This window comes from Battus philenor, unplaced genomic scaffold (genome assembly GCF_028537555.1).
Source record: "Battus philenor isolate CCGP_79_NKW_IND1 unplaced genomic scaffold, ilBatPhil1.0.hap1 SCAF_2, whole genome shotgun sequence".
Taxonomy (NCBI): Eukaryota; Metazoa; Arthropoda; class Insecta; order Lepidoptera; family Papilionidae; genus Battus; species Battus philenor.
Window position 1 is genome coordinate 8,782,716 of NW_027181682.1, and position 11,933 is coordinate 8,794,648.

An 11,933-nucleotide genomic window follows, 5' to 3' on the forward strand; every position below is an offset into this window, starting at 1 on the left:
TATTTGACCAAATGTATGTAGGCTAAGGACTTGAGGTTTTACAGCCTATAACATTTTAATTGAATAAAGATAAAAGCCAGTTTTATCATGGCCCAATCCTATTTTAATAGGCCAACAAAATATATAATAAACGACTTGTTATTTAAAAGCTTATTAAACATTTTTTTATAATTATAAATTTATCTTCAAATAGAATGTACACGAGATTTAATTCGACTACAGGTAACTTCAGGTAAAGGTAAATGAAAAAATTTCAACTGTTAAAAATATGGTAATTTTCGGATTCACTTATCGTAGTCATTGAAGGTGAAAAATGTCCAAACTAGACTAGTGAGTTATATATTAAATACATAAATATACTCTTGAATAACCTTAGTAAAACTTGAGAAATAAATTTGAAACGTCTTTTACTGAAGGTTAACGGATTAATGTGTAATTATTTTGGTGGTAAATATCTCTCACTGCAGGTCCACTTGGTAGTCTCATTAATGTATATATATTATAATGGAGAAGCCATTCAATCTAAAAGTTAAACGATTCCGGATACGCCTGCATTTAAGAGGATCGGGTCATACACAGATACAGCTCTGATATACTCCTTTGCAAAACTTAAGGTTTTCGATAAGGTCTAACCAATTTTAACTAGACTTTGATTTTGATAGTAGTAATTGACGAAGAGACTACTTGTTAAATATAATTTTATAGACTATTCCAATTGATGCGATTAAAGGTTTCAATTCATTTTGTTTTGCCACCTCCTTCGCGTTGTGCCAGATTTCATCGAAATGGAATAATTAAAGTTTAAAAATTAAAGTAAAGAATGTGAAAGTAGTTAGAATATATAAATAAATAAATAATAACTTCTCAAATTTTCGTAAGATTCCGTATATATAACGTACATACTATCTCAAAATCTGTACTATTATTATTTTTATGATAAATGCAAAATTAAATTCTATTTCAAAGGAAGCATTGGCTGTATGGTAAATTTCTTACACTGTTTCAAACAAAGAAAAAACATCGTATGTTAAATTGACAGCAACTAGCAGAGAAAGAATTTTTAGAAATTAAAATTATAAAATGTTCCCGCATTATATGAACATAAAATGAAAAACAGTATTCATCGATTTTAACATAAAATTACTTATCTGGCCATAGTTAAATTTTTCTATGTATTAAGTAACCAGTTAAGGAAACGACATAAGCTATCAATTTAAAACAAAAAAAAAATTCATTAAATGAAATGTTTTAAATAAAAATGGATTCCTTACGAAGATCATGGAAACTTCGTAAGTAAATTTATCTATGATAAAAATTGTAAAAATGTATTATTAAAACTTGACCTCAAAATATTTTAATTTACAGAGGAATTTGTTGCTCACAAGGCAAATGTCAATTGCTTGGCAATGGGACACAAATCAAATCAAGTATTAGCTACCGGAGGTGACGATAAAAAAGTTAATCTGTGGGCTATCGGAAGACAAAGTTGTTTGATGGTATTAACTTATTACATTTAGAATATAACCAAAACTTTAAATAAATGAGATCTGTTCTGAATCATAGCACAGTCTTACTATATTTTTCCCAATGTTAATGGTGTATTAATTTGTAACAACAATATTTTCAACTTGATTTTTAGAAAATTGTTATGAAGAAAACACAAAATCTACATTGTAAAATTCATAAAGTGTTTTCACAATAGTGCATTCTGAATCTTTGGTGAAGTGTTTCCTATACTTTTGTTGCTTATACATATTTGTAGAAGACACTCAAAAGATGCTCCTATCAATAAAATCAAAGGCTTTTGTTGTTTTTGTTTGTCTAAGAATATTTTTACTTGTAATTGAATAAACTAGATATTAAATTTCATACTTCAATTCCATTGTAGTTATTTTGTATTTTCATCAATCTAATGAAAAGGCTACCATGGTTAGATCTTTATGAATTAAACTTTATACATAAGGTATAAATGTACATGTTACTACTCCCTTATACATATAATCAGGAAACTATTTAATAACATTTCCAGAGTTTGAGTGGCCATACCACTCCAGTAGAATGTGTTTGTTTTGGACATTCAGAAGACTTGGTCTGTGCGGGCTCACAAACAGGAGCTTTGAAAATATGGGATTTAGAAGCAGCTAAACTATTAAGAACTTTTACTGGGCATAAGGGAGCAATTAAATGCATGGATTTTCATCCATATGGTGATTATTTAACTACAGGCTCCTGTGACAGTAATATCAAATTATGGGACACAAGAAAAAGAGGCTGTATTGTAACCTATTCAAGTCATCGCCTTGCAGTCAATAGTCTTCAATTTAGCCCTGATGGACAATGGATTGCCTCGGCTTGTGAAGATGGTAAGTTACTTGAAACAAAACATTGATTCTGAAATATTACAGACTATAATAATCATAACATTTCAGACATTATATTAAAGGATAGGAAAACCTATTATAATATGTATTTTCTTAAAAAAAAAAAAAAACACAAGCCAAACACTCTTAATCATTAAGCAAGTAGTAAAAGTATTAAATACAATAAAGTTTATTGTATTTTATAGTTTTACTTAATAGATTTTCAAATCTCATCATTAGAAAAAGTAAAAAAGTTGTTTTTTTTTATTTTAGGTTTTGTTAAAGTCTGGGATGTCCGTGTTGGCAAAGTTTTACAGGAGTTTGTTGAGCATACATCAGCTGTAACTTGTGTTAAATTTCATCCGCATGAGTTTTTGTTAGCAAGCTGCGGTAGTGATAAAACTGTTAACTTCTGGGACATGGAAAAGTTTCAGTTAGTGTCCAAATTTGAAAAAGACAATACATCTATAAGGTAAATCTAGATGTACAGTTTTGATGTAATAATATTAATGTTGCTAATGTTGGTGTTACACAGTTTTGTTTTAATTTAATAATGCAATTGTATAATTATATTGCAGGTACATGACATTTAGTGATGATGGAACAACTTTGTTAGGTTGCGGTAATGACGGCTTACATGTCATTGGTTGGGAACCTGCAAGGGTACTTGACACAGTGTCTGGTCATTGGGGTCAAATTCATGATATGACAGTTGCCCAGACACAACTTGTAAGTTAAACACAAAAGTAAGATATCAATACCTAAAAGTTCTTTTTTATTTTGATTTAATGATTTATTTACAGATTGCGGGGTCATTCCATTCCACATATGTTGTTTTATCTGTAGCTGATCTGAATAAAGTACATCCGTTTGGAGGCCCACCACCCAATGTTCCAAATGTGGTCAGAGATTTGTCGCCTTTTCAAAAAGGACATTCTGTGCGTAAAAGTTTTTCTAAAGAGAAACCACCAAAGGAAGGTACTGTCACTTTTATCTTTTGTGTCATTTCTAGTACTTATATATATATTTGCTAGCTTTTAGGATAGCCACTTCCAGTTTATTGTTATCTGTTTGTTCGATAATGTAATATACTTGTTTTTAGTAATGCACAGATCCACCCTTCTTGATGAGAAAACTGCTGAAGAGTCTGCATCAGGCACTGAAGCGGATGAGGACTCAGGTGCTGTTATATCAAATTTTAATGATTATACTGAAATATTTCGACCATCCAGGGCATGTGAGTAGTTTAGTGAATTTGTAAACAATTGTGTATATTAATAAAATAAACAATTAATTCTATACATAAATAATGTTAAGGGAAGTAGAAATTATGTTTAAAAAGTAAGTTTAATATTTAACATTCACATTGTTATAAATTCCACTTATATAACCTTAGCTTATATTGTCTAACAATTTGTGCTTGCATCTCATCATAGTTTTATCCTATATTTGTGGTTAAATGAGTTACTTAGGCAAAGTATTATTAAACTGAGGATAAGAGGCAAGTGTATAATTCTACAGTAGCCTATGTACATCTAGGAAATAGCGAAATTAAAATTTAAATGGATTTCACCAATAATCAACAATGTTATGTTAACTTCATGAAGTAGAAACCCGTTTTGTGTATATGTAGATTTCTCAGTTTCTTGTAAATAAGATATTTTATCCTACATCTTATGATGACAAGTGCAAACATTTGGCTACCCTACTAGACTATTTATTTCTCTCCTGATTGTCTGTTTCTTGTGAGAACACAGAACAAGGTACATTAAGACACATTTTTCCATATTCAGCATTTATATAATGTAAATTAATGTGGGTTGAATGCATGAGGATTTGTTTTCATATATTGTTTTCTTATCAAATATGTTATCTCAAAATCTCAAAAATACAATAGAAATATTAGTTTAATTTTGGAAACTTTTCCCATTGGAAATGTTTCCATTTTAAATTGAAATTTTTTGTATATTTTTAGTAACACGCACACCGCCTCCAGCAACCAGTTTATCTTCCGATGACTATATAGCACCTGGTAAGAAAAGAAAACCTTGAGGAATTAATTAAAAAAAAATGAACTCCTGTGACAGTCAATGATTTTCAAAAGATATTTGATTTTATACTCTGTATAATTTATCGATTAGGACAACAGTACCCAAGACAAATCTAAAAAGTATGTAATATGGAATAGCATAAATGTATTATTAATGCAATTAATTTTTACGGTTTGTTTATAAAGGATTACTTTAAAACAATTATTACGTGGATTTGCCTCATTTCAAGCATACTTCTTGAATGAAATGAAAATATCATTATCATTAATTACAGCTTTACTTTATTATTGCATATAATAATTTAGTAGTAAAATAATATTACCATAATTGTAATATAAAAATTTAAGCGAATTTAATTTGTCAAACATTCAGTAGAAAAGTCTGTATGTATAACACAATAATGGAAAATTTTTTAACAGTTCGTTATTATAATTATTGCTACTATGATACACTAGACAATAATTTGAAGTATGTTGTGCATACATAAGGTTAGGAAGTATTGTGTTGAAATTATTTAAATACTTTGTGGGATTCTTCCTAGGGCCGGTAGGTCTCGTAGGTAATGACAACACGAAGTCTAAAGTAGAAGTGTGTTTATTGATAAAACTTAGCCCATATTTACGCCGACTCTTAAGACTACGAAAACTATATTCAACCAATAAAAACTGTCAGTCAATCACAAGGCGAGAAGCCAGGGGCGGCTTTAACTTACAGTGCAGGGTGTGCAATGCACATGGGCACCGCCGTCCCAGGGGGTGCCGCGAAGCTCCCTGAGACTACTAAGAGCATCGTCTTGGACCAACATGGTACAACAATGATATGTCAAGAGGCCAGCGAGCGCGGTGGCGGCAGATATCAAACGCGAACGCCCTATGGGCTGCTTCTTTTTCGAACATCGTGTTTCAATTTCACGTATTTAAAGTTAAGAAGCGGCCAAACAGCGCGGCGCCGGTAGTGCGGCGGTGCCATCCGCGAATAGATCCTATTTCGACTATTTTGTTCAACTTAAAATCAACCTTATGTCACGTTTTTAAAGGTTATATTCGCGTAAGGCGGCATTGCTATCAAAAGCACGTGCCGATGCCCGCCGGCACGCGTTTGATCAGCAAGCCGACATTTATTGCGAATACGGCTTTATTACAATACAATAACGTTTAAAATTTGAATATAAAAAAACTTTCTTGTCATGATGGCAAAGTTATTAGTTATAGCCGAGGTTCAGGCCTAGGGGGCGCCAGAGTTTCATTGCACACGGGCGCTACACGAGCTAGAGCCGCCCCTGCGAGACGCATTGTAAAGCGACTAGAAGTATTGTATTGTCGCGAATATATAGGGCGCTCAGGCGTGGGATTCCCTTGTTCGATGGGCCGCTGCCGTAATGTAGCTCCCACAACTTTAACGAAACTTCTGTAGCGTACTATTCCATTCTGGCCAAACTAAAATCACCAATTCAATTACTTTTATTAATTTATTACTTTTATTAGAGATTTACATTTCAACGCGTATAAAATGCAATTATTTATAAATAAAACACAAGTCATTTCCGCCATAGAGTTTTAGCAATATAACTAAAGGCGTAAAACCTAAAAGTGTTTTTAGAATTGAATACTACGCACTCCAGTTGGACAAAAGTCTACGCGGACTAGATTCATTTTGTTTGATATTTGCAATATGTGGCTTGTGAGAAACATTGCTGATGAGCCTTATACGGGTAACGCTTAAATGGTTCCGTAAGAGATGGTTCACTGGTGAGCTTCGTGGTCTTTACGGATAATCGATATTTCACTTAGCATTCACAACATGTTAAATACATTTTTGTGTAGTAGATAGACTACGATAGCAAATACTTCTTAAATTTATTGCACTGTTTAATCAATTTTTATGTGACTGGTCGGGATGCTATTGCAGATGGAGAATCTTCGCGTAAATTAAATTCGGCGGTGAGCACATCCCTTCGGGACCTGGTGTTAGAAGAGCCCACACCTGTGCCTATTCCCGTGCGACCGCCCCCTCAGCCGTCGCCGCCGCAACGACAGCGACCCGAGTACTCGCGGATACCCACATCTAAAGAACATTATGCTGTTCTAGAGAAAAAGTCAGAAGTTTTCACAAGTAACAATTTTTTTATTTCTTTTGTTATAAAAAAAATTGTTTTTAAGTATTGCACCACTAAGTGTTTGTGTTGGTGCTCACGTTCAGTTAGAATATAAACTTGATTAATATAATATCACAGTTAACTAAGTTACATTAATTTAATACATATTATTACAGAAGGTAATTTACTATTTATGTTTGTTTTGATGTGATATATAGTAACGAAATGGGTAATGGTGTAATTTTGACAGCGTGACGGTTGGAGGAAAAATTTTATTTAAATTATATGGCCTATTGCTAGCTGATTACCTGTTTATACTTTAATTAAAATATAACAACATTTAAACTTACGAGTTCATATGCACGAGTATTTTAGTGATCCAAACAAATTTTAATTAATGTGGCGGTAAACTGTATTTCTTTGTAAAATATGCGAAAACAACTGCAATAGTCGCGTTAATATGTTAAAATAATCTGTTTTGCTAAAAATCTTAAATTTTAGCAGAATTTAACAAAAATGTTCCGGGAACCGTTTCTTTGGGCCGAGAAACGTTTATGTCTAAATCGACGAAAAAACAAAGCGTTCCCTTAATAGGTCATACGGAAAAAGAGACTTGAAGTTCGGCACTTGTTAAATGGCTTTCGAAAACATCATTTCAACATAATTTTAACATCAGTCATTAGACATGGCGCAAGTAAAACTTTGGATGAACTGATAGAACTCTTATAACATATATAGTCCATATCACCCTTTATATTATAAAATATAGATAAATTTTGTCGAAAAAGCTGGCTAAACTACTTTAAACGTAAGTATCTTTAATTATCCCTAATATCAGTAGTGGTTAATTCAGGTATGAAAGTTATGTGTGCCCAAGTCGTTTTATCGCGAACTTGCCTTAGAGGCGGATGCCTGTTGTAACCAGTATAATAACGAATGAAAGTTGAATTCAAGTTGTCTATATATACTGTGTGTGTGTACACCAGTAAGAATGTTTACAAGTATATAATTAATTAAGATTGTACAAAATTTTAAATTATTACTATTTGTTATTTAAGGCATTACATTCATCGCATCAATTTTATTTATAAACAATTATAACATTTTAAAAATTAAATATTTAATTAGTTTCGTTTAGTTGTTGAGGGAAATGGCGCAATAGAACTATCTTTTTTTTTAATTTTTTTTTTTTGGTTTTATTAATCTTACTTCTCTTATCCATCAGTTATTCATATGAATTGTTTGTTTAACAGGAGTAATGGATAACAGTAATGATGACAACTTGTATTCATCTACAAAAGCAACAACAGTTAATGAATTTGCTGCCAATTCCCTAACAGCGTGTTCATTAAATCGACATAATTCTTACAAAGAAACGAAAACAACTACTGAGATGTGTAAGTTTACAATTACACATTTTGATGTTCATGTCATATATTCATTATAATTATTATTAAATTTCAAACCCAGCTTAGAATACAGCTGTTATTGTTTGAAAGAAAAAGAGAATTCTTAAATATTAAAGAAAATTCGTAGGTACGACTCGTATGAAATATATTAAAATTGTAAATTATTTTACGGTAAGGTATGCTCGGAGTTTCGTTACAAGATCGAATAAAAAATGATGCCGCAGAAGAACCAAAGACACCGAAGCAGGTCTAAGAATGGGTCGTCTGAAATAGTAATGGGTGGAGCACGCTCGTCCAACCGAAGGTTCTCGAATGGCGACCACGAGCAGGTAGACGCAGCGCGGGTAAAGAACTCCACTAGATGGAACGATGACATGATGAGTTAACGCTGGATCTGGGCAACCACAGACCGGTCATCGTGGCGATCTATGGGGGTGGACTATGTTTTGCTGTGAGCGTCTATCAGTTGTAAAGAAAAAAAACGATTACAACTCAAATATTTTATTCATATTTATCATTTTAATAGCTGTCTCAAGGCTTCCGTAACTATGCGGCATTGGGTACATGGTCATTCTGAGAGTTTTTTTTCGAATCTTACATTATTAGCAAACCAGGGAGAAAAATGAATATTTTTAGTAAGTGTCATTCAAAAATATATCTATTTTTAGGTGGAAGCAATCTCCGTCAAAGTAACAGCGAAGTGTCATTAGGGCCACCGTCACTAGGCCCCAGATCCCTGTCATTCACTAGAACTCAAAATCAAAATACAAGGTAACCTTTTTTTACATATGTGGTGTACCTTTTTTGTAATTGTTTTGAAGTTGGTTACATTTTTGTTGATTATTGTAACATGACCAATAATAGATTCTGCTTAGAAGTTCTATATGGACAGTAATCAAAGCGATTTACAAACGGCTAATTATTTGATGTATTTGTAAACTACTAATAAATTATGATAAAAATTACTATTCATCTTGTTATATATATATTTCTTTCTATCCAATATTATTGGCATTGAATATTACTATCCTGGTAACATAATCCTTATTTTGTATTTTATATCTGTTTTTTCACGTTTGTTATGTTTTATATTTTATTTAATATGTGTTTACAGACGTAGAATGGAACACGTTAATCGTGAAAATGTTACAATAACACGGAATGTTGAAGATCCAGAAAGAGAGCCTGAGCCAGAATTTATACCTTATGCTACAGACAGGCCAGTTGGACTTGACCTTGAAGAATTTTTACCGGTAACCGTCATTATTTGAATATTATATCTTCTTGCGTCGTCATGTCGTCGAAGTCTAAACTATATATTTTAAGGGTACTTAAAGATTTTGATGTTTTGAACAATATGAACAATTTAACTTTTAACATAACGTGAATTGTGGTCACCCAAAAAATTTACGACGATATTAGAATATTTGAGATTACATGAGAGAATGTTATTATTCATTATATTGCGCTTAACTATGTCGTTAGTCCTAGGGGGTGGCTTACCCACCGCCGCGTCTACAGACTCTTGGTCGCTTGAGCACCTTTCAGGCCGAATGACCGTAAGTTGCGCGGGCAATGTGCCCCGCGCCCACTGCCACTTCAGGCGAACAATTCATTAAGCTAAGATGATTACCTAGGTTTTTCTAAAGAGCTCCTCGTTTCACATCTCGGCGAAACTAAACATGGGCTATCCATTGATCTATAGCTATATTCGAAAGTTGATGGGCGCTGTTAGCCGTTTTAGCTTTTATAGCTTCATCGGACTCAGGGCTCGCGGATCCGAAATCCGCGAGCAATAGGTAACCTTGAGCCGTTTTATATGGCCCATCGTAAACGATCACGTCTCATATTCGAATGTCATAAACAGCAAATCACGTTTGTTTGATTGGTATTGATGCAGCGGGGTTTGACGGCGTGCTTCGGGCGTGGCGTGGCGCGGGGCGGCGGCGCAGAGCCCAGCGAGCAGGAGGTGCTCGGCGTCATGATGCGCGGACACGACTCCATGATGACCGTTCTCACCGCACGACAGCGTGCCCTGCAGGTACTCCGCCCCTAATTTTCGCATGGAATAAACGGCCAGATAAATTGGCAGAAGAAGCATTAATTGTATTTTCTAATGTAAAATGCACTTGTTTTGTTTACCACTATAAGTTACGTTAACAATTACCATAAATGGTAAAAGCGTATTTTATTTTTAAAAATCGCTGTCTCTAAATCTGTAATTTTTGAAATCATAAATCTTTAAAAATTATAGCATACTACTTAAAATTAAATTTATAGCATACTACTTAATTTTTTTAAAATATGTATATAATTACATATTAAATTATAGCATGTAATACATTAGTATTACAAGCTATAATTTATAATTTGTGCAATATTACTTTACAGATTTTTCACTCTGTTAGAATAAATAAAAGTCTTAAATCCGCTCTGGAATCTGTAATCGCGCTTGAAGATACATCGGTGATACTGGATATACTTAATGTAATGGCACATAAACCGTAAGTACCCTACCAATTTTTTTCATCAATTTTCACTAGTATCAATAGTGTGACCTGCAAAGAACTTGATTAATAGTAATTGAGTAATTTTTAGCATTAGGAAATTTTTGCCCACCAAAGTGTAGGTAGACACTAGAGATGTAGGTACACGAGTAGACACTATTATCAACAAAATCGATATTACCACAAATCCGAAATATTTAGTCGCTTTGTGTTCAACGAAACTATAAAAGTCGAAAATGTATGATAATGAAAAGCCGTCATCACCAAATATAAATGAAAACTCAAAACGCAAAAATAATGGGAGATTTTGTTAAAAATTTGCTTAAGTGTTACATGGAGGCCATTGATAGGCTGGAGACACTCAGATTTGCTTACATATTATTGATAAAGGCTATATACTAGCAAAATATTAAAAGTAAATTAATTGTTTATTGTATTTCATTGAGAAGATGGAAAAATTTTCAAAAAATTTCTAAAATCTTTCTGTATCACTTAACAGGTCACTGTGGAATTTGGACATATGTTTGTTGATGTTACCAAAAATCAATGATTTATTACAAAGCAAGTATGAATCGTAAGTGTTTTTGTGTATTTCTCTGTAAACTATTTTTATATATCAAATAATTCTATGAAACATGGATTTTAAATAGCACTTTATTTTTTTAGGTATATGCAGTGTGGTTGTAATGCCTTGAGGTTGATAGTACGTAATTTCTCATCAGTCGTTCGCGCTAACGTCAGTGCCCCTGTCCGTACTTTAGGCGTGGATATTCCCAGAGAGGAGCGTTATACAAAGTGTGTACAAATTCATCGACTGCTGTTAGAAGTTCGGGCCTTTTTACTAAAACGACAAACCCTCCAAGGACGCCTAGGAGCAGCATTTCGTGACCTGCACACGCTGATGCAACAGGGACTTGACTGATATTGTTTTTATTTAAAAATATATAAACTAAGAGTCATAAAAGTATTAACAATTTTTCATACATTTTAATAATTTTTATTCTTAAAGGATTTTAAAGTAACAATTGATAATATAAAGTGGAATTGTATCTATTATTAATTAATAATTTCAATGTTTGATTTCAATTTATCTAAAATGATGTTTGTGATGTAATGAAAAATGTTGCTGGATTTATACACATAAGCATACCCAAATGTTATTCTGCCTAACTGCCACTTTAACCATAACATAATGTAAGTACTTAATAAACCTTTAATAAAATTGTATGATTGTCATATAAAATACTTTATATCTGTTTAAGTTCATAACGATAAAATGTCTTTTTGATAATAATTAACTGTTAAACATGTTATTAACATGCATTAAACATTTTCATAAAAACTTTGATCATTTGAATTTTTCTGTATCAATCCTTTCTTACCTTTTTTTAATTATGGCAGCTTAAATGTATAATATGTTAAATTATTATTTTAATTGTAAGTAATGAGGACTAAAACATATTCATCAATAAAATATTAAATTAAATTTTTCATATTATTTCATGTTGTCT

The 11,933-nt window shown here is 32.5% G+C and overlaps 1 protein-coding gene across 3 annotated transcripts; it reads left to right on the forward strand.

Annotated features, from left to right (window-relative positions):
* The first annotated feature begins 1,052 nt into the window (after positions 1-1,052).
* Positions 1,053-11,521, forward strand: kat80 (katanin 80). 3 transcript variants are annotated; one of them, XM_068765059.1, is made up of 16 exons: positions 1,053-1,289; positions 1,366-1,496; positions 2,030-2,363; positions 2,634-2,832; positions 2,939-3,089; positions 3,164-3,338; positions 3,463-3,597; positions 4,336-4,392; positions 6,320-6,523; positions 7,760-7,903; positions 8,584-8,686; positions 9,030-9,168; positions 9,816-9,956; positions 10,307-10,419; positions 10,922-10,996; positions 11,089-11,521. In XM_068765059.1, exons 1-16 carry the CDS (start codon positions 1,259-1,261, stop codon positions 11,342-11,344), a joined length of 2,388 nt encoding a protein of 795 aa, XP_068621160.1. In that variant the 5' UTR covers positions 1,053-1,258; the 3' UTR covers positions 11,345-11,521. The 3 variants fall into 3 exon arrangements, with proteins under 3 accessions (XP_068621160.1, XP_068621161.1, XP_068621163.1); XM_068765060.1 differs by having other exon boundaries at positions 3,463-3,540; XM_068765062.1 differs by lacking the exon at positions 7,760-7,903.
* Positions 11,522-11,933: the final 412 nt, after the last annotated feature.

Excerpts from the sequence above, each read along its gene's own strand:
- kat80 (XM_068765059.1), top strand. The coding sequence starts at position 1,259 with ATGGATTCCTTACGAAGATCATGGAAACTTC. Across the intron at positions 8,687-9,029 it reads ACTCAAAATCAAAATACAAG|ACGTAGAATGGAACACGTTA; the intron begins GTAACCTTTTTT and ends ATGTGTTTACAG. Across the intron at positions 9,957-10,306 it reads CACGACAGCGTGCCCTGCAG|ATTTTTCACTCTGTTAGAAT; the intron begins GTACTCCGCCCC and ends ATTACTTTACAG.